The 23588-nt window shown below is 46.4% G+C and overlaps 1 protein-coding gene across 3 annotated transcripts in view; it reads right to left on the bottom strand.

Annotated features, from left to right (window-relative positions):
- The window catches only part of STAM (signal transducing adaptor molecule), a 214711-nt gene that overhangs the window by 88145 nt on the left and 102978 nt on the right, over positions 1 to 23588 (bottom strand). For all 3 annotated transcript variants that reach the window (XM_029588752.1, XM_029588751.1, XM_029588753.1), the window contains one exon: positions 21014 to 21206. In XM_029588752.1, the coding sequence (XP_029444612.1) occupies positions 21014 to 21206 (193 nt within the window). The remainder of the gene's footprint in view (positions 1 to 21013; positions 21207 to 23588) is intronic.

A 23588-nucleotide genomic window follows, 5' to 3' on the forward strand; every position in this document is an offset into this window, starting at 1 on the left:
GCGAGCTGAAGTGATAGCCAAAAGGAAAATCACTTTCCATGTGAGATATTTTAGGTCACAGGAGTGAAGAGGCTCGAATGGTGGTTTCATGAGCCGAACGAGAACTAGATTAAGGTCCCAAGAAGGGGCCGGAGGACGTACAGGTGGCTTGATGTGGAGCAAGCCCTTCAGAAAGCGTGTTACAAGGGGTTGTACTGATATAGGGACATCCCCGACACCTTTATGGAAGGCGGCTACCGCACTGACATGCATTCTGATGGAAGATGTCTTGAGACCCGACTGACAGATGCCAGAGATAGTCCAAAAACTGTGGGATTGGACAGGAAAAGGGGTCAAGGGACTTAGAAGAGTACCATGATGTGAACCTTTTCCATTTGTAAGAGTAAGCTTTTCTCGTGGAAGGCTTCCGTGAAGCAATCAAGACACGGGAAACTGGGTCCGAAAGGTTAAGTGGTTGAAGGATTAACCTTTCAACATCCATGCCGTCAGGGACAAGGCCTGAAGATTGGGATGGCGTAGGCTCCCTTTGTTTTGAGTGATCAGAAGCGGGTCCTTTCCCAAGGGAATGTGCCTGCGGATGGAGAGATCCTGTAGTATTGGAAACCACACTTGGTGTGGCCATTGAGGTGCTATCAGGATCATGGTTCCCTTGTCCTGACGTAGCTTCACGAGAGTCTTCGAGAGAAGAGGAAGTGGAGGGAATGCATAAAGCAGACCAGTTGTCCATGAGAGGGAGAAGGCATCTCTGGGCTGAAAGCGTTTGCTGCAAATGAGGGAGCAGTAATTGTCCACTTTGTGGTTCTGAGGGGCGCAAAGAGGTCTGTCTGAGGATATCTCCATTGTCGGAAGATGGAGTTCGCTACCGAGGGGTTGAGAGACCACTCGTGCGGTTGGAAGATGCGACTTAGCTTGTCTGCCAACACATTGTCCACTCCCGGCAAATAGGTGGCCCTGAGGTACATGGAGTGGGAGAGAGCTTCGCGCAGCTTCCTGACACAGAAGGAAGGAGCCTGTGCCTCTCTGTTTGTTGATGTACCACATGGCCACCTGGTTGTCCGTCTGAATCAGGATGACTTGATTTGATAGGCGATCCTGAAAAGCCCTGAGAGCATATCACATTGCTCGAAGCTCCAGGAAATTTATTTGGTGTTTGGCTTCCTCTGGAGACCAAAACCCTTGTGTCTGCAGATCGGCCACGTGGGCTCCCCACCCGAGGTTGGAAGCGTCGGTGGTGAGAATGACTTGAGGATCTGGCACTTGAAAGGGCAATCCCTGGAGGAGATTGTTCTGATTTTTCCATCAGGCGAGAGACAGACGGAGTGAGTTGGTGATGTGGACATTGGCTGACAGAGGCTGAATAGCTTCAATCCATTGTGACCTCAGAGTCCAGTGCATGAGTCCCATGGCCAAGCAGGCCATTGGTGTGACATGGACTGATGATGCCATGTGTCCCAGAAGGACGAGGAATTGGCGAGCTGTTGCAGTATTCTGAGACTGCAACTGGTGAGTGAGAGACACGAGAGTTAGCGCTCATTGTTGAGGTAGAAAAGCTTTTGCCTGCAAGTCTGCCCCAATGAACGACAAGGTTTGAGATGGGACTAAATAGGATTTTTCGTAATTGACTAGAAATCCTAGTGAAATTAGAGTTTGTAGAGTCAAATCGAGGGACAACTGAGCAGTTTGCTTGGTTGGAGCCCTGATTAACCAGTCGTCCAGATAGGGGTAGATGTGAACACCTTCTTCCCTGAGGAAAGCTGCGACAACTATGAGACATTTGGTAAAGACTCGTGGTGCAGACGCTAGGCCGAATGGAAGCACTCGGTATTGATAGTGCTTGGGGCCTACTAAAAACCTCAGGTACTTGCGATAAGTTGGAGTTATCGCAATGTGGGTATATGCATCCTGGAGGTCCAGAGAGCAGAGCCAGTCTCCTCTTTGTAGAAGAGGTAGAAGCGATCCCAAGGTTACCATCTTGAACTTTTCCCGCTGGAGGTACTTGTTGAGAGCACGTAGGTCCAGAATTGGACGAACACCCCCCGATTTTTGGGGGATCAGAAAGTACCGGGAATAGAACCCTAGGCCTTGCTGCGAGTGCGGAACGGGTTCTATTGCTCGACTGGAGAAGGAGGGAGACCTCTTGATCCAGAAGAATGGAGTGGTCGGACGTACCCCACTTCTGCAGAGGTGGGGAGTCCAGTGGCAGGGCGAGAAAGTTCAGATGGTAACTCTGAGCAATGATTGCCAATACCCATTGGTCGGTTGTGATTGACTGCCACATGTGGTGAAAGTGGCACAATTGACCTCCCACTGGTATGCTTGGCAGAGGAATCTGGCTGCTGCTCTCCAAGCGGAAGTCAAAAACCTGAAGCAGGCCCTGGCTGGGGAGCTGCTTGTAGTTTTTGTTTTCGGGCTTGGCGAGGCTGAGGCTTTTGATAAGGTCTGGTAGCACGGGACCTTGCTGGTGGCAGATAGGCCTTCCTTGGACGGTAGAACGACTTCTTAAGAGTCCTTCCTGAAGGGCTGTCTTGAGGAGAAGTCAGAAGGCAGCGAAGAGAGCTGTTTGAGAGTCTCATGATGGTCTTTTAATTCAGCCACCATTCTTTGGATCTGTTCTCCAAACACATTATCTCCGATACATGGTAGGTTGGATAACCGGTCTTGCACTTCTGGGCGAAGGTCAGAAGACTTAAGCCAGGCCCACCGTCTTGCCGAAATAGCTGCTGCAGACACTCTGGTAGAGGTGTCAAAAATGTCATAAGAAGTTCGAATCTCATGCTTGCCTGCCTCAAATCCTTTGTTTACAAGGGTTTGTAGCTGGTCTTGGAATTCCTCAGGTAGGGACTCTGAGAAGTCCTGTATCCGCTTAAAGATAACCCTATTATGTTGGGTCATATAAAGCTGATAGGCAGCAATTCGGGAGATGAGCATGGCCCCCTTGGAATACTCGTTGACCAATGTTGTCTAGGAATTTTTGTTCCTTAGCAGGCGGGGTAGACAAGTGAGGTTTTGACCTTTTTGCCATCTTTTGAGAAGACTCTACCACAACTGAGTGGTTGTCGAACTGGGATTTTTGAAAGTCTGGGGCTGACTTAACTAAATAAGTAGTGTCAGCCTTTCTGTGTACTGGAGCAATTGATACAGGATTTTCCCAGTTCTTTTTGAGGAGATCAAGAAGGACCTGATGAACAGGAATAGAGGTGATCACTTTGGGGGCATCCAGGAATTGGAGTAACTCCATCATCTGATGCCTATCGTCCTGTTCCGTCTGCAGTTGAAAAGGAATCAACTCAGACATTTCCTTCACAAAATTTATGAACGAGAGGTCCTCTGGAGGAGAACGCTTTCTACTTTCAGTGGGAGAAGGTGGTGAAGGTAAGTCATCGGTGTCTGTTGAAGTATCATCACCCCAAGTGTCATAAGGTTCAGCAGACTGTCCTTTAGGAAGTGAAGGGGGTTGGATACCTGAAGGTCCCGGTCTAGTCTCCAAAAACATCGGAGGAATCACCGGAGACACCGATGATGGCATTGAAGGCACCGGTGCAGGCATTGAGGACATCGATGGATGATTCAATGGCGCCGGCAGACGTATCGGCACCAACGGATGAATCGGTGGCGAGGGACGTATCGGCATCGATGGCCGAGGCAAAACTCCCGATAGAGGGATGCGGAACAGTTCTCCTCCTGATGAAGCTGTCATTGGGGAGGGCATCAGAGACCTGGGATCCATCGGTGGAAGGGCGGTCATGAGCGCCTCCATTCTGGATAGCAGCGGTGCTAGCGCTGCTGGAATCGGGTCGATGGCAGGTTCCATAATCGGTGCTGGTGCAACCTGGAGACGTTGCATCGCCTTGTCGATGGCCTCCTGAACCAGCAGGTCCAGTTCTTCTCGGAGACCTGGAGCAAGCAGCCCCAGCTCCGGAATAGAAGAGGAAGGCAGAGGCATAGCCGGAGGGACCACCTTTACAGGCGGAATCGCGACTCCAAAACCCCGATCGGGTGAGGGTTGCCTCGGTGACCCGGTCGCAGGAATGGTCGGTGCCTTTCCTGGATGGGGCTTCTTCGACGGCAGCTCGGACGGTGGCGAGGTCGATGATTTCGCTCCCTCGATGGTCCGAGTCTTGCGATGGCGATGTTTTTCCCTGTGATCCCCTCGATCCTGAGGGGGAGTAGAGAGTGTCGATGGCTGTGAAGACGTCGATGGCGGTCGGTCACCGGTCGATGCTGGCGCGAAGTCGACTTGCCGGTTCCGACGACGTCTATGCAATGGACGGAGTCGGGGTTTGAGCACAGAAGAGGAGTTCCATCTTCTCCATTCTGGCCTTGCAACCTTTTGGTGTCATAAGGGCACATTTGGTGCAAGTCAGGACATCGTGCTCTTGGCCTAAACACATTACACAGACTCCATGGGGGTCTGTGATAAACATGGTGTAAGTACAGTCTGGGCACCGACGGAACCCTGACGCCATGGCCATTGAAAAAAATAGAGCTGCGCTATGGTAGATGGCCAGTAGGCCACAAGGGCCAAACTTGATGGTAATCAACGGAAAAACGGGTAAAACCTTACCGGAGTACCGCAGTCAGAGAAAAGTTAGAGGAGGGACCTCTGTGGGGCAATTTAATTTTAAATAATTCCGTGAGGAAAATTCCTGTCAGGAATCTCTTCAGAGCTCCTTTACCGCGAGGCTACTGCTGCGCGGAAAAAAGAAGACTGAAAGGGGACCCCTGCTGGCTGCAGGGTTAGTGCCATGCTGGGCATGCCCAGTAGGGGCCAGTCAAAGTTCTGGAAACTTTGACAGAAGTTTTCCGTGATTGGGCTCCATCCTGATGATGTCACCCATATGCGAGGACTACCATCCTGCTTGTCCTGTGAGAAATAGGCATATGTGTCTTGCAGATTGAGGGAGCAGAGCCAGTTCCTCCCTCCCTTGAGAAGAGGACTTAGGGTGCCCAACGATACCATCTTGAATTTCTCTTTTGCCAAGAATCGGTTTAGAGCTCTCAGGTCCATTATGGGCCGGAGGACACCCATTTTCTTGGGAATAAGAAAATACTGGGAGTAGAACCCCCTGCCCTGTTGGCCGGTTGGCAGAGGCTTGATCGCTTTCACGGAAAGGAGGGCAGAGAGCTCCGCACAATGCATTTGATCGCGTCCTGTTCCCCAACCGGGAAATGGCAGGGAGTGGGATGGAAGTCACTGGAAATGAAGCCAGTAACCCTGGCGAACGATGGACAGGACCCAGTGGTCCGTCATCGAACCCCAATGATCTGTGAATAGTTGGAGACAACCCCCAACTGGGGGGGGGGGGGGGGAAGAGGCTAGGGTTCCGTGGCTGGCTCTGGCTCCCTTGCCACAAGTCAAAATCTGGTGGTGGGGTTTTGTGCTGGAGCTATGGGTGCTCGAGGGGGGCCTAGGCTGCCTTTGCCTGGTTTTTATGACCAGTCTCTCTGAGGCCTAGACCTTGCAGCGGGAGGATAATACCTGCAAAGTTGGTAGAAAGGCCGCTTTGGATATGGCTAAGTGGGTTTTCTGCTGGGCTGGGTGTTGGAAGTTGTAGCCAATAATTGCTGAAGGGTCTCTTGATAGTCCTTCAACTGAGCCACCACCTCCTTAATCCGATCGCCAAACAGGTTCTCCCCAATACAGGGCAGGTCGGCTAGAAGGTCCTGGAACTCTGGGCATAGGTCGGAGGCCCGTAACCATGGTGTGTGCCGGCCCCAAATGCTAGCTGCAGCTGACCTCATGTCTGTTTCAAATATGTCTTCAGATGCACGGACCTCGTGTTTGTCACACTCCAGGCCCTGTTGGATAACAGCTTGAAATTCCTCCTGGAACTGCTGAGGCAGGCGCTTACTGAATTCCAGGGCTTGCTACCACAAGTTCCGAGAATACTGCCCCATGTAAAACTGATAACAAGCTATACAGGCAATCAGCATGGTGCTCTGAAAAACATGATGGCCCAAGGCGTCTAAGGTTTTGTGTTCACACCCCGGATGAGCAGAGGCATGGGTGCACACCCTCTTAGCCTTTTTGAGGGCTGACTACCACTACCGATTGGTGGGGGAGTTGACTGTGTCAAACCCGGTGGAAGGTTGAACCAGGTACACTGCATCAGGTTTTCTGTTGATCGGTGGCACAGAGATGGGATGCTCCCATACGCAGGTTACCAGGTCCTTGAAAACATCATGGACGCATACCACCACTACCTCCTTCAGTGCATCCATGAACTGCAGGATCTCAAGCACTTTGTGTCTACAGTCCTGCTCAGTCAACAGCTGAAAGGGGACTGACTCAGCCATGGCTTTGATGAACCTTGTGAAGGAGAGATCCTCCGGGGGGGGGGGGGGGGGGGGGGGGAAAGATCATCATGATTCCTCTTGGGGGGGGGGGAAGAGTTCAGAAGGTAAATTTTCTGATTCATCCGACGAAGATACAGATGCTTCCCTTTCCCAGGGAGTTGTAGAGGCTCTCCCCCTCCCTGCGACCCTCCGAGGATATGGAAGGATGAAGGCTCACCTGGATGCGGGGCCTGGGCCTCGACGGTATCAAGGGAGGCACCGAAGGCATTGGAGGAACTTGAATTCTCATTGGATTTGATGGCGCCATCAGCAGCAGGGGCACCGAGGGAATCCATGGAATAAACCCAGAGGGCCCTGGGAGAGCTGGACGGTGAAGAGTCACCGCGAGTCTCTGGCCTGCTATCGAGCCCGATGATCTGTCCTTCTCCGAGGAGTCGCTCACTGGTATGGGGTTGGTGGCAATGGCAGCAGTGTATTCAGAGGCCTCCGAGGGGCTTGTGGCACCAGTGCTGGCTCTGTGGGTAACATACCGAGCAGCATATCGAGCTGTTCCAGCAATGGTTCAAGCACCGGTGGAGCAGGCTCTTGCAGCGAAGGCAGTACCCAGGGAACAGGAGGATCGAGGCCCTGCAAGGCCTGGTTGACCATCATCCGCACATGCCTTTCTAGCTCCTCCTCGAATGCTTGAGGAAAGCATGGTTTGAGGAGGAGCAATAGAAACTTAACTGCCTTTGAAAAGCTAATTTTTCACTCTCTTAAAAACAAAGGCTTACGGTCCATTATATATTATTAATGGCACCTGAATCTGAGGTAATCATAAATCTTAAGAGGCTATGGGAATAGGATTTGGGATGACAGAGTTCTTCGATCCAGGAGTCTGGATATAAAATATTTTACCATTGGTATTTTACCCCACTTCTACCCCTCCTTGAAATTATAGCAAATAGAGGATGTGGAGATAGGAGCTCTTTTTTTTTTTCATGTCTGGTGAGAATGCCCTGTTATCACAATATTCTGGGCAGAGATAATTTTATCAATCCATGAAGTTACCACAATTAAAATTCTCCATGATGTTGCAGTTCTACTTCTTGAACATAATTTGCAAGCTTACTGTTCTGATTTTAATAAGCGCCCTATGGTAATGGTTCATATGTTAGTAGCAACTAGGCATGAGGAGGTCTATATTCAGTCACTATAGCCGCACTATTGAATATAGCCGGCTATCTTAAAGGGAAGAGGAAGAGAAGATGAGCCTGAAGCAGACAGAGCAAAGAACAGTCATTCTACGCCACTCCTCCCCTCCTCTTCTACAGGGAAGAAGGGGCGATATTATTCTGCAGAATCTACTTCAATAACACAAATAAAAAAAAGGGGGTTGAATTAGCATAAGTTTGAAACTTATGAGCAATTGTGCCAATTGATAAGGTTTCAATCCTGGCCTTGATAAGCACTACAGCTCGTAAGTTTCAAACTTGTACAAATTCAACCCCTTTTTGTGTCTTTTACCCAGGGCTGACTTTCTGGCCGAACAATCCAGAATGGCATTCTGTCACCTTTTTTTCTAGTAGCCAAGGAGAGAAAGTAGAACCAGCAGTGTAAATCAGTGCTAGCTCCCCCGCAGAAATGGAACAGTGCTGGTAGTGTAAATCATTTCCAGCAGAAATGGATCATTTCTGCCCCTCCCCCTAGACCCCAGAGAAAGCAGAACAGATAGTGTTGGAGCTGCTTACTCAGAGACGAGAACAGCCTCATAGCCTTGATTTAAATTTATTTATTTTAAAACTCTTCTACACGTCGTTAAGTTAATTCACTATCACAATGGTTTACAGCAGAGCTTTCCAAAGTGTGTGTCGCGACACTTTGGTGTGTCGCCTGAGGTGTGCCGGTGTGTCGCGCAAGCCCGGTGCACGTGACACACCGGCAAGTGGGAGCCAATGCAGCCGCCGGTGGAGCTCATCCCACTGGCGGCTGAGCAGTAAAGAATCGCTGTGCTGTGTGCCGCGGACACACAGCAGGAAGATCGGCATGGCCGTGGTGAGTTCACGTCACCACGGCCCGAAGAAAAAGGGCACGTCTAAACGTGCAGGTGCTCCGCCTCCTTCCTGCCCATGCGGCCCCGGAAGAAAAATGTTGCTGGAGCCACACAGGCAGAAAGGGGGAGGAGCGTCAGCCGCGTGCAGAAGAGGAGCAGCAGCGTTGTTGCAGCGGGTAAGAAGAGGAGGAGGCCGGGTGCAGGGTCCCCACCGCGGATCGGCCCGAGAAGATCAGGGCCGCTGCAGAGCTCATCCTGCAGCGACCCATGAAGAGGAGGCCCAGAGGTAAGAGAGAGGCTGAGGGCCCGTAGAGTGCGTGTGTGAGGTGAGTTGAGCGATTGAGCTGAGTTGAGAGATTGTGTGCGTGAATGAGGTGAGTTGAGCGATTGTGTGTGTGTATGAGGTGAGTTGAGAGATTGTGTGTGGGAGTGAGGACCTGAATGTTTGCAGAGACAGCATGTGAGAGAGCCTGTGTGTGTGTGTGAGAGAGACAGCATGTGACAGTGAGAGTCTGTGCTTGAGCAAGACAGCATGTGGGAGTGAGAGAGAGCCTGGGTGTGTGAGAGTCAGACAGCATGTGCAAGAGAGAGACTGTGTATGAATGATTGTATGAGAGAGAGCATGTGACAGTGAGAGCCTGTGCTTGAGCAAGACAACATGTGGGTGTGAGAGAGAGCCTGGGTGTGTGAGAGTCAGACAGCATATGCAAGAGAGAGACTGTATGAATGATTGTATGAGAGAGAGCCTGTGAGTGTGTGAGAGAGAGAAAGCATGTGAGAATGAGAACCTGACTGAATGTTTGAGGGAAGAAGATAGATGGAGAGAAAAGAAATAGAAAAAAAGACAATATGAAAGGAATTGGCAAAAAAAATAAGAAAGGGGAGGTGGAACAAAAAAGCCTGTGACCAACCGATTAGAAAACTAAGATCAGACAGCAAAGGTAAAAAAAAAGAAATAAATTACTTTTTACTGATTGGCACATGTAATCTTTGGTAATGTGCAAGAGTAGCACTTTCTCTATGCTGATTTCACAATGTACGAGATCAACATGGAGGAAGTGGAAACCCACGGGGCCTGCACAGAGGAGGCAGCAGAATGGGCTTCAGGGCCAATAGCAGCAATCAGCGCCTCCCCAATAGCCATGCGGCAGCAGTGACAGTGGCAGCAGAGGAATGAGAGAGGCTCCGAGGTTGCTGGCAAAAGAAAGAGAGGGGGTTTGCCTTTAGTGTGTGCCTGCCTGAGGGTGTGTCTGTGTATGAGAATGTATGGGTGTCTTCCTGGGGTTTGTATGTGTGAGAATAGGTGCCGGCCTGTGTGTGGTGTATGTGTGTGTGAGAATGAATTGGTGCCTGCCTGGGGGTCTGTGTGTGTGAGAATGAATGTGCATGCCTGAGGGAGTGGTGTGAAATTGAATGGAAGCCTGCCTGGGGGTCAGTTTCAGTGTGTGAGAATGACTGGGAGCTTGCCTGGGTGTGTGTGTTTGTGTGTATGTGAGGGAGCCAGACAGAGTATGTATGAGAAAATCCAGGGGAGTAAGAGTTTGTGTGGGGGTGTGTGTGTGTGGAGGGAGAGAGAGTGTCTTAGAGCTTGAGAGTGTGTCAGTGTCTGTGAGAGCGAGAGGTTATGGTGGGTATAACAGCATGAATGTGTATGTATGTGACAGTATATGTGTGAGAGAGAATGGAAATGTGAGTATGTGTGAGAGAGAGAGGATAACCTCCTAATCCTTGACAATATCAGGGTGACTGGAAATCAAGAGCTCCCACATATGGACAGCAGGGGCTTTTTAAAATCCTTATTAGTTTTAATTATTGGGTGTTATTTGATATATGTGCTGTTTTGAAATATTTTATTGGTGTTTAGGAAATTGTACAAAATGTATATGATTTTAATGAATAGAAATTCTATTTATCAGTAGTTTTAAAATATTCTTTATTAGTATGGTTTACTATTATAACTGATGCTTTATGTTTCTTGATTTTATTTGTTTTATGAGGAATGGTGGTTCTGTTTTTCCATTATTAATACACAGAGTCTGGCTTCTTGGGGTTTCCATTTCAGGTTTTGTCTAATTTGTGCTCCTTTATTTTGTATTCTGTATTTGGTGAGGGTCTGTCTCTGCTCTGTGTGTGTGACCATGATGAGAAATTCACTAGCATAGGGATCTATAGCAATCGGGTTTGTTTTGTTTCCTCAGTAGGTGGTGTATTGGTATTCTAGGACCCAGTATAATATTTACCCTTGCTTTTTCACAGGTAGGGTTATTGTTGTTTGAGTCCTTGGTGTTATTACTGTTATGTTATGATGGGATTGCAGTATAGATTTTGAGTGTCTTTTTTTTTTTTTGCGAGGTTTTATTTTCGTTCACAATGTGCCTGGCAGTGGAAGGTGTTTGTGCTGCTGTTACTGTGAGGTGACACCAGAATTTGAAAACATCTTTAGTATGATGAGCTGTAAGGGAAACATTCAAGCTCCATTATTTGGGGGAATTTCAGTGGATGCACAGAGTTACAGAACTGGAGGTACAGGATTTATATTGACATTCTGTCCCTTCCTATAAATTCCAGTCTTCACTCTCATAGCCATATAGAATTAGTTGAATGAGGCTATCAAATAATTTTATAGTGTGAAACTGGCCAGCTTTTTAAAATTACGCAGAAGACCCTTTGGACTTTCTTATTAACACCAAATATTCAAAAGCTGTGCTCGTCCCATCAAGCTCATATATCTCATTAAAGAGGTAAACTGAATAACACAATAACTTTGTTTTATTATTGTTACTCATAAATTATAACAATAACATTAATCTTGGAATATTATATATTTTTAATATAAATGAAAGATTTTCACAAGATAGGTTGTGTCGTGAAACATTTTATTATGTATATATTTAAGGAAACATACATAAATTGTCGAAATACATTTTGTTCGTTTAACCTTTAACCTCTGGTTTGCTAGTAGACTGAATTACTGTGTCCCGAAATTATGTTTGTCTAAAAAGTGTGTCACCAACATGAAAAGTTTGGAAAGCTCTGGTTTACAGAAAGGCACAATAAGAAAAATATAATTGGTATAGATTACAAATTAAACATGTGCCAACATATTTTTGTGCAAATTCTTTGTACAAGTGAAAGGCCATGAGAGAGGATGGGAAAGGGTGAAGAAACACAAGGTAAATGCCTGTGCACCCTACTGCTTCTCCTGCTATCCAGTGTCTTTGTATATATGTGCATGTACATATCATACTCAGCCCTGGCTCCGGTCCTGCTGCCTCCCACTCCGCCTCTTCACAGTCCCACTTCCTTTTTTGCTTACAAATTAAGTCCTGAATATTGTGCTTGTATCTACTTCGGGATGTTTTCTCAGTCTCTTTTCCCTTTCCTTTTCAATTGCTATGGCTTAAGTTTTTGGGGGTGATCTTATGGGTGTTTTTTTTATCTTCATGGGAGAAGGTTGGATATTTTCTTTTATCATTTGCTGTTTTATCCTTCATTAATGTTACTGTTATATTAACAGATGTGGTTTTTGAGTTCTCTGGCTGAGCTTGCCAACTCTATGTATGGTATAAGTTAGTCTATGGACATTTTAATTGTCTTTAGAAGTTCTGAATTACATGCTAAACAACTGAGTTTTCTGTTTATTGGTTCTGTGTGTAGGTAGTTTTATAAAATGTTCAATAAAAAAGATATTTTAATAAATACTATGAAAATGGTAGATGGTTTTTGTTATATGGCATATGAGGACAGATAAATATCTAAACATGTATACCCTATAAGAAAGGTAAGACAGGGGAAGAAGTAAGATATTTAAATACCTCCAAGGTATCAATGCACCAGAGGTACACTTCTTCCAAAAGAAAGGAGGCTCTGGAATGAGAGGGTCATAGGATGAGGATCAAGGAGGGTAGACTGAGAAGTAATCTAACGAAATATTTCTTTTCAGAGGGTGGTAGATGCATAGAGCAGCCTCCTCATGGAGGTGGATACAGTGGAGACAAGGAGTGTATCTGAATTCATGAAAGCATGCAATAAGCACAAGGGATCTCTAAGGGAGCGATAGGGACTGTAAAGCTGAGCAGTTGGTGTGGGTGGGCAGTCTAGAAAGGCCATCTGATCTTTTTCTGCCATCATGTTTTTATGCTATAATTTCTAGTAGATAAGCATATGCATTTCTGTACTGAATCTAGACCTCTCATCCTTTTACTTCCCAACTTCTTTAGCCTAATTATTCCTGTCTCAACTATGCTTGAATGCTGTCATGGCTTTAGTTATTACCATCTTTGTAGGTAGGCTATTTAATGCATCCACCCATCAGTAAAGAATTATTTTTTTCACATTTCTAATAAGCCTCCTCCAACTTAATTTTGTAATCGCTTCTGGAGTGCCCCCTTTTTCCCTTCCTTCCTCCAGAGTATACATTTTGAGTTCCTTGAGACTCTTTATGTAGGGCTTGGTTTGTAAACCGTGAGCTATTTTTGTAGCCCTCCTCTGAAATGCTACCATCTTTTTGTTGTTATCGGAAAGATATAACTTCTAGGAATGAAGAAATTACTCAAGATTAGGTCTTATCTATGACTTGTACAAGGGCAACTTTACCTCGCTTTTTCTACCAGTGATACTTTTCCTTATGCACCCAAGGATACTGTTAGCATTGCCTGCTGCTTTATCACCCTGCCACCTGAGGGCTGCAGGGTCGTGTAGGGGCCACAAAAAGCCCCGACGGTCGACAGCCTCAGGGACAACCAGAGTGCTCAATGTTGAACCCACTGCCTGGTCAGTGGTGCTTCACATAGTCAAGGTGGTAACGAGAGGCATCGGTGGCCAGAGGGCCTCCACGGTGGCCCTGCACCTCAATGGATGAGGGCATCAATGATATCGGAGCAGAACTGCATCGGGATGGCATTGAGGCCACAAACTGAGATGACCTAGTGGGTCGCTGCGGCATCAAGGGTACGCACCTCGACGGCATCAAGGGTCTGCCATCACTTCAACCTCAACAGCTTCAAGGGTGGCTACGCATGTGCCTTGATGGCATCGAATTCCCTACGGCCATCGAAAGTACCGCAGGCATCGAGGGCACATCTGCATTGATGTTACCATGATGGAGCTGCGGCACTGAGGGTACCGTGGCTTCAAGGTATTAATGGTATTGAGGATGTTGATTTGTGCCGTTACTTTGCCACCTTGATGTGCAAGCCAGTGCAGTGAGACTCCACTTCCACCGATGCCAATGGCACAGAAGGCCCCTACAGCATCGCGAGCAGTTACACGCCTCGATGATATAGGGCATCCCTGCACCTCGACGGCATCAAAGGTGACCATGGTGCTTGATGGCAGACCTGGTCCCTGACGCTAGAGGTTGGTGTGCTCCACCACCTCGAGGTCCAAGGTGTCGATTACTCCAGTGCAGACCCCTTAAAAGTATTAAGGGCAGTTACGCATCTCAATGACATCAAGGGCGTCCCGGCACCTCAATGGCTTCAAGGGTGATCATGTTTCTCCATAGCAATCCTGGTCCCTGACATCTTCAGATGGATCACAGATGTGCACAGGCAACCATTACTGGGCATGGCACTGAGGTATGGAGGCAAGCTGCTATCCCAGGCTCCTGCTCACCCTCACTCCCAAGGAGACAGCACTGCCAAGACTGGCAAGCAGGCAGAGAGGCTATGTCATCCAGGGCTCTCGCCCATGGAGACTAGTTCTTTGTATTGTGGGGAGGATAAGCTCTCACCCCCACAGGAACGGCATGGTCTTCAATCCCTTCCGAATCCATCAATGCCAATCGATCGGTGAAACGACATGTAACTCCAGCCCATGTAAAACTCAGGTGAGCCCCCAGATTCAGCGGCCTACACAGATCACCGGACAGTAACTATCTGCAGGGGAGTTCTCCATGTGGCTGGCAAAAAGAGGAAAAAGGGAAAAAACAAAACTACAGGAAAAGGAAAGAAGACAGCTTCTGCTCTAGAAAAAATCACTTACAAGAACTGTGAGAAGAGAGCAAAGCTGAATACCATGAGTACATGGCTTCAGTGACCACAAGGCTCCGCAGAAAAAAATAAAAGATTGAGGGATTCTGCCTAGGGGGCAGGGTGATGACTACAGCTGCACATGCTCAGTAGGGCATGTTTGAGAGTTAGAGAATCTTTGAGATCAAAGTTCCGTGCCAGGCTCCATCCGATGTCACCTATGTGTGAGAACTACCATCTTGCTTGTCCTAGGAGAAAAGTCCATAAACCATTATAAACCAGGTAAACTTGGGAAAGCCACTATTTATACCTAGGTGTAAGTAGCATGGGATCTAGCTACTATTTGGAATCATGCCAGGTACTTGTGACCCAGATTGTCCACTGTTGGCAAGAGGATACTGGGCTTAATGGTGTCACGATTGGCGAGTCCTTAGGCAGAGGCGTGATTGATTCAACCTAGAAGGCAAACCCACTAGGCCCACGCTGTCAGGAGGCAGAAATGCTCGGAGACTGGGTCTGGGTTTCACCTTTACCAACCCCTTTCCCCACAGGTTGAGCCCTTGGGTTCAGGGGCCAGGAGGAATTAGGTGAGGGCCCTTTAAGCAAAGGAAGTCTAACGGCAGGCCCAGGGCAGGCAACATAGTATAGCAGTGAAGTTGTGTTCTGGACAGAAGTCGAGGCAGGCAGCATTCAGGCAGAGGTGGTTAGCAGGCATGGGTTGAGGAAGGCAGTGTACAAGTGAAAATGCAGTCCCAGGCTGAATATGGAGCAGGCAGCGAAGAGATGAAATTCAAAGAACAAGCAATGGGTCAAACACCAGGAAGAGCAGAGAGACAAGAGGATGACAGGAAGTGGAAGCAAAGCGAAGAGTGAACGGAGGCAAGACTGGCAGGGACTAGAGGCAAGGTAAGATCAGGGCTGAAACAAGGCAGGATGGGAGTAAAAACTGGGCAAGGGCAGGATCTGGAACAAGGGCAGGTACTGGACAAGGTGGGGACAAGAACAAGCAGGAATACTAGCAACACATGCTGCAGAAAGCAGAAGGATCTGTGGCTGAGGGTCCGGTTAGGAGCATAACTGGCATTTAAATCCCCGGCCCACTCTGACATCATCAGCCAGCGCCACCCCCTGGTTCCCACTGCAGGGCCTAGATAGTTCAGCGCGTGTTGCGCACACATGACTAGAAAAAGCAGCAGCGGCCACAAGGAAGTCGCATCTGGAGTTGAGAGCAGACCAGACAGCATGGCATCTTCTGTCGGCCCAGTACCTTCCCTTCTAAACCCCCTTCTCAAGCCTCTTGATTTGGGCTTGTGGGCTCCTATTTAGTTGGGAGGCATAAACATTAGAAGCAGGTTCCCAGGTATTTTCCTCAGGACTGAACCCTATCTATGAGATGAGAAACTGTAACTTGCCTTGGATGTTCTTCAAATCCAAGATGGTCTCCACTTCATATGCCATGTTTTCCTCAGTGGACACCTGGGATGATTCAGGGACGGAATGGGATGACCATAACAAAATTAATGGTTTGACTAAGGATGCATGAAATACACTGTGGGAGGAAGCTTAAGCTGGAAAGGGACAAGACTCATGTCATAGTACGGGGAAGGGTCCTATGAACCTAGGCACAAATTTCAGTGATGATGTTTTCAATCGTAGATTGTAGGTATTCAACCAGTATTTGTCTCCTGGTTTAAAACTGGGTGCTGGAAGGCACTTTTTGTCAGCCTGTTTTTTTGTATCTGTCTGCCATTGTAGACAAAAGTTGTTGGGTCTTCTGCCAGAGCTCTCTCAAATGTTGACCTGTGATGTTAGCCACAGGGGATGGGACAGATAGTGGAATCGACAATGGAGTGCGGATATGTCTGCCATAAACAATTTGACATTATTGGCTAGCATTAGCCCCTGGTTCCCACTGTGGGGTCTAGATAATTCGGCGCAGGCATCTAGAAGAAGCAGGAGCGGTGACCAAGAGAAAAAGGCGTCTGGGAGATACCTAGGCCCAATTCGGCGTGGCATCTGAGGCTGGCCCAGTGTTACAGATGGACTCTCAGTCTGATCCAGTATGGCAGTTCTTATGTTTTTAACCTTGAGGACATCTGAAAAAAACATATTTGTAGGTCCCTTTCATATTAGACAGCTGCAAGTCCCTGTATTTCTAATGCATTAAGGGATTAATAGGTTTTTGTGCCCCGCATGCATAATTTTATATTTTTTTCATGGAAGCATAGCTTCCAAAACTAACACTTCTAGTTTTTTCAAGCCACCTTTCATATTTTCCACCCTTCCCAGTATATCTATAGATTTTGGGGTAATCTACAAAGAGAAACATTTTTCCTGCAAAACCATTTCCAACATTATTAATAAAGATGTGGAATTACTGGCTCAAGTCCTGAGCGCTGAAGTACCATCCTGGCCACGTTACCTTCACTGGTGTGCTCTCTACTGACCACCACTTTGTGAGTTTTCCTGCTAAACTAGTTTCTCATCCACTTTTTGTCCTACTCACATTGGCTTGTTTGTTTATCAATCTTCTATGTAGATAAGGCTTTATGAAGATCCAAAAGGGCAATATGCATTGCATGCCCCTGATCTAGCCCTATCAATTTTATTTGGCAAGATCACCCTCTTATGGTTATTAATTTCAAAGTGCAACAGTATCCCTTTCTTCAGTAGCATTTTCAGAACTTAACTACTGAAGTTAGACTGACAGATCTATAAATTACCTGCCTTCTCTTGGTTTCCACTTTTGTGGAACTGGACATTATTCTCCAGTTGCTTGTAATTTCCCCAGTTTTCTCAGACAAGTTGAACAAAAATGTGAGGCATATAGTCACATTCTCTTAACAGGGTGTGCTCCATCGGGTCCTATTACATTTTTAGTATTTCCTCTTTTAGAAAGTTTCGTGACCATGGCTCTCAGTCACTAAGCTGCGGTATTTTTTCCCTGGGGGAAAATACCCCTGGATTCACCAAGCTGTAGTAGATGATCCCGTGGCTTGGTGAATACCCCTGTTTAATGAATCACATAGTATTTTTCCCAACAGTTAAATACCGTGGCCCATGCTACTTTACCACAGGGAAAAAATACCATGGCTGCAAAAGGAGCAAGTAACAGATGGATGTTCCAGGAGTGTGGGGCCACCATTACTTAAAGGAGATGCTTGGCTCCATGGATGCCATCTCCCCTCATCGCAAGTCAAATAAAAACCCTGGGGATATGCCTAGACACCCCCCCCCACCCCCCAACCCCTTTGTTCACCCAAATTCCCACTCCTCTGCTGCCCTTGAAAGCAGCCAGTTGTTTTTAAAAATAAAATACTTTTTTTTTCTACCCACGGTGACACTTCAAACCCCCCCCCCCCCGATCCTTTTGTAATAAAACTCAGTCCCCAAGGCCAGGACTCTGATCCCCCCCCCACCACACACACTCCTGGAGCCCCCCCAACCAAAAATTATCCCTGACGGTCTAGAGCAGTGGTTCTCAACCTTTTTCCCATCGTGACACACCGGACAGGACACGCTCACATGTGTGACACACTGCTCATTACAATTCACGGCAGAAATAAAAAGTAAAGACCCGGTAATTATTTTTATTGTTTAAAATGACACAAGGAAAAGATACGTATTCTGTCTGAACAGAAACTGCATAAATAGTAAACATCCCTCACCAAAACAGCACCAATTTCCAGCACTTAAACAGTAACCACCTTACCTAAGAAAAGGCAACACTGAAAATATTACACCAGGCCTTAAGACACCAATACATCTCCTATTAGGAAAATGGACCAAGTCAGGCTGCTATAGAGCCTTACACAGAAACTACACGCCAGCAGAAAACCTCACCTGAATCACATGTGCTGACCCTCACCTAACAAAGAATAAAGAGACCAAAACGCATAACTAGAAGCATGCAGAAAAAACTGAATTGGAAACTGCAACAAGCCAGAGTCTCTGTATGCAGTGTAACAAAGGAAAAAAGAAACATCACCCATCCTTATAAAACAAATCAAGAAATATAAAATCAGTAGCAGTAAAACCATACTAACAAAAAGAACAGATTATTTCAAAACAGCTGATGAGTGGAATATCCAATAATTAAAAAAAACTCATATAAAAAATTTCTAGATACCAATAAAATATTTCAAAATAGCAGACACAAAGACCCAGTAATGAAAAATAAGGATACAACATTTTTTTTGCTCTGCATACCTGGGAACGTTTGATATACAGGTATCCTGAGATTGTTTTGAATTAGCAGGAGGAGGGGTGGTTTGCTTGGAACTTTCTCCTCTCTCTCAGTCACATACCTGCGCTCTCTCTCACACTGGCTCTCAATTACACACCTATACACACATGCTCTCAGTCACTCACATATACACATGCTTTTTCTTTCACTTATATAGGCTCTTAATTACACATTTACACACATGCTGTCTATCTTTTCACGCTTACACACACAGGCTTTCAATCAATCACACACATACATGCTGTCTTTCTCTCACACACAGACTCTCATTCACATGCTTACAAACATGCTTGCTGTCTCTTTCTCTCATTTACTCTTAGGCTCTCAATCACATACTGACATGCTTTCTCACCTAAACCAGCTCTCAATCACACACAGACCCACATGCTCTCTCTCATTTATACACACAGGCTCTTAATCATACATACACATGATCTCTCTCACACACAAAGGATCTCAATCATACACACACACTCTTTCACACAAACAGGTTTTAAATCACAAACTTACACATACAGGTTCCCAATCGTAAACTTACATTCATGCTCTCTCTCTCTCACAGGCAGGCTCTCAATCTCACACATACTCTCTTTCACATTTACAGGCTCTCAATCATTCACATACATGCTGTCTCACACACACACAGGATCTCAAACACACATGCTTTCTCATTCACTCTCTCCCCCTCCCCGGAACTAGCGGCAGCAGCAGCCTCCTCCCAACCCTAACCTCCTTCATTTTCAGCCCTGGCGGAGCAAGGAGTCCCATCGGCTGCGGGGGTTGACGTTCTTCTTCATTTTTCTCTGAGCCACGCTGCTCATTCCTCAGGCCGCGCCTCTCTTCTGTTCTTCGGGCCGACGCTGACCACACTAGCATGGTCTCTTCTTCCCGCGCACAACCATGCCGGCGCCGCTGACTCCAGCTGTTCTGCCGCGTTCTGCCCGGGCGGAGGACGACCGGGGAGCAGCTGGGTCAACGAGGGACCGGGAAGTGTGGCGACATACCGATTGAGAACCACTGATCTGGCGGACCCATCCCACCTCCACCCAGACCCACCTCAGACGCCTTTACCTATACTTAATCACTGGTGAAGCAGTGGGGGCCTGGAAACCAAGAGACTGGATTTTATTGTAAAGGAGAAGGTTGGGAATGGGAAAGTGGAGGGTTGCCTTGGACAGAAATTTTTTTTTTTAAAAAAAACAACTGGTTACCTGTGAGGGCAGCTGGGGGGGGTGGAGGGGTTGAATGGATAAAGGAGTCTAAGCATATCCCCAGGGGTTTTTATTAGATTTGATGGGAGGGGGAGGGGGCATCTATGGGGCCAAGTGGCCTCTTTAAGCAATGGCTGCCTCGCAATCCCGGGGCCACCATCTGCATTACTTATGGGGTCTTTTTGCAGCTGTGGTACTTTTTCCCTGTGGAAAAATACCACAGGCGTCTAAAGCAAACCCCTGGGGTTTTTAATTAGACTTGTGGGAGGCGTTCAAGGGGCCGAACAATCCCTTTAAGGCTTGGCTATAGTTGCTACGGGATGTGCGTGAACATCCCGAGGCATCCTCGGGAAATCAACAACAACTCTGGAGTTGTTAATTTCAAGTCAAACAATGCAGCTTGTAAAATTGTCATGCAGTGAAGGGCCTACAATAATACGAGGAATTTGAAATACCTTGCATTATCCCGCGTGGTAAATGACCTAACACTGCTTAGTGAATAAGGCCCAATGTTACAATTTTTGCCTCTCTATACTTCCTTATGGATATTTCCTTCCTCTTTTTCTATGTATTCTGAGCAGAATAATTTAAGATTTCTTCCTTCTGCTGTTCCCTCCTTCTTCCTTTAATCTTTTCTATTTCCCCCTTTTTTTTCCTATTTTTTAATTCCACTTTTCATGATACTTCAAAGTGGATTACATTCCAGTACTGTAGGTATTTCCCCCTTTCCCAAAGGGCTTACAATCTAAGAGCCTGATTTACTAAAGCATTTTCCCCTTAGCTTAGTAAATCTCCCCAAATTTGCACCTGAGACAAATGGAAGGTGAAGTGACTTGCCCAAGGTCACAAGGAGCATGAGATTTGAACTCTGGCTTCTCTGGTTCACAGCCTGCTGCTCTAACCAATTAGGTACTCCTCCACACCACTGACCCAGCAGAATACTTTTTTAAATTTCAAATTAGCCTCCAATAACAGTCTGCAAAATCTAGTCAGCCTAAGGAGAAGTCACTAATAATTAAACCCTGTTTTTCAGCTTAGAAATACAGAACATGTATCAGATAACTGCAGTTTTAGCCATCACATGACAGTACACATGACATGTTCTATTATAACAATTTATCAAAAGAAAAGCAAAGTAGTAGATAGAGATGAGGGAAAGATATATTAGAAACCTAACAAATGTTTCAAGAAATGAGCTTTCAGGACTACTTCCTGAGACAATGTCAAATAATAATTGTCCATAGCATGTTCTTACCTGTCATCGAGTATAGTAATTAGTTCACCAGCCTTAAATGTTAGTTCATTATCTTCAGCAGCTTCAAAATCATAGATTGCTCGGACTTTTCGGCCTTCTGATTTGTGATTGGATAAGAGGCTAGACGTGCTTGGATAGAGACCAGGTAGTGTTTGTTGTTGCTGCTTTTGTTCTTTTAGTGATAATTCAATAGCTGTAAAAAATTAATAATAAATTGTAGCACATCTCCATCTCTCTCATATAAAACACCAAGAAACCACTAGAAGACAGTCTATTACACAGAACTATATAACCCCAACAGAGGAGAGAGACTATTTTCTCAGCTCACAGTTCAAATCTAAACATATTTATTAATTTACCACTTATTCAGGGTAAAATACTCCATATTACTCAATATCTTATTAGCTAACAAAATATCATTTGTAATATTTTAACATTTACACTGAATAAATCCCACCCCCTGCTCTTATACAAATCCCAACACTCACACATCCCACTCATTCTACTCCATAATACACAACCCTAAACATCATAACATCCATCCCATATCATAAAAACATTCACAACATGTTTCCACATCTCCCTTTAAAAACATTCACATTATATGTGTTTCTACGTCTCCCTCCAGAAATCTCTTCACATGGTTGGTGCGCAGTTCCCAAAGTCGAAAACCACTTAGGATGATCCCAAAGCATCCATTAATCCTCCATGGGTGTCCTCCAGCAAGTCCAGTTAAATGGTATCCAACACCTATGTCCTCTTTAGAGCACTAAATGCTCTAAAGAGAACATAGGTTAACAAACAAAATGCATGTTTGTTAACACCAATCCATGTTCATGCAAAAGTCCCCGAGCTTAAGCAAGCCATGCTTTCCCAATTGTTCAAAAATTCCCAGAAAATTCCAATCATCCGGATGTTACAGCACTTGACCTCCTGTTCCTCTTATCACCCTCAGGTTTGTAGGTGCGTCAAACCACCCGCTGGCAGGATATCGTGGTCAACAATGTCCCAAGGGTTCATTGGGAGGACTTTGTTGAACACGTTATCCTGCCAGCGGGTGGTTTGACTCGCCTGCAGATATTCATCTGCGGTTTTGCGCAGCCTCCCGGCTTCTGGATCAGGGTTATTTCTCATGAGAGCAGGTAAGAAAAAGCCCTTGGAGCATAAAAGATGGCTCGTAGCTCTGGAAGTTAGATTTGCAGGTAATTCTCTACTAGGGACTATGTTTCTTGGGTCCATGCAGCATTGGTGTGTGCTCCCCTTTTTGGCCTTTACCTGATGCACATAATCAGCACTCCTAGAAGCCAGAATCGAAGAGACTGAAAAATTCGCCTTTTTTTGGGAGTGAGGGGTTAGATTACCATCTGTATCTTGGTCCTTCTTGATGCTCACTGTTGAGGGGGGATCGATGCCCTCCTGGTGTCCAGAAATCTATGCAGTTCGAGTCCTTCGATATCAATGCATCACATGCAGATAATGTTGGCTGGGCTTTCGCATCCCAAAGTGCTTCTCTATGATATCAAGTCAGGATTGATGCCCAGTAGGGGCCAGTAACACTGAAAGGGGACTACCGTGGATGCCATGGTTGGCCCCCAGGAGCAGACATCTATCATAGGGGACTGTGGTAGATATGAACATCTTGTTCAAAAGGCATTTACTGAAGTTGCAGGAACTCCTTTTCCGGTAAAAAACACAAGTGCAGCTCAATCACATGCCTCAATGACAACAAGAGGATATGTACACCACATAGCCATCAAAAAAGAAGGAAAAAACTTACAGACCAAAAAAAACCCAAAAAAAAACCCACTTGCGTAGGTGACTACAGGGAACAAATAGAAACTGCAGGGCCCTGCAAGAGATGAACTTCATCTTTTCAGGAAGCCAAAGGTTCCTTCACAGTAGGAGACATAAAAATCTGCGATTTGTAGGCTCTAAGGAAAAGATGAAGCTGAAACGGCCCCTATGAGGGCATGCTCAGTAGGGCATGCTCAAATTTTCAAGAAATTATACCAAATTTCTGTGCTGGGCTTCATATGATGTCACACATGTGAGAGGACTGCCATCCTGCTTGTCCTTGGAGAAAGCAGAGTTGATTACCTGTAACAGGTGTTCTCCTAGGACAGCAGGATGTTAGCCATCACTCATGGGAGCCATCAGATGGAGCCCAGCACGGAAAACTTCCCACTGAGCATGCACAGCATGCCCTAATCCATGTGGGGTCCCTCTTCAGTCTCGTAAGCTAGAATTACAAAAAAATAAAATAAACAGACGAAACCCAAATCCGCGGGGTGATGGGTGGGTTTTGTGAGGACTAATGTCCTGCTGTCCTAGGAGAACACCTGTTACAGGTAAGCATCTCTGCTTTCTCCTAGGACAAGCAGGACGATAGTCCTCACACATGGGTGAATCCCTAGTTACAGGCTGTCCCCTAAAATAAAAGGACCAAGAGACACCTAACCAAGTGACAACAGGCACAACAACAGAGGTGCTGTTGGGAACAAAGGGAGCAGCCTGAACCTGAAAAAAAGGATACTAGGCAGGAAGAGTTGGGTTTAGAGCTGAAAGATTCCTGAGG

Source organism: Rhinatrema bivittatum, chromosome 2 (genome assembly GCF_901001135.1).
Source record: "Rhinatrema bivittatum chromosome 2, aRhiBiv1.1, whole genome shotgun sequence".
Classification (NCBI taxonomy): Eukaryota; Metazoa; Chordata; class Amphibia; order Gymnophiona; family Rhinatrematidae; genus Rhinatrema; species Rhinatrema bivittatum.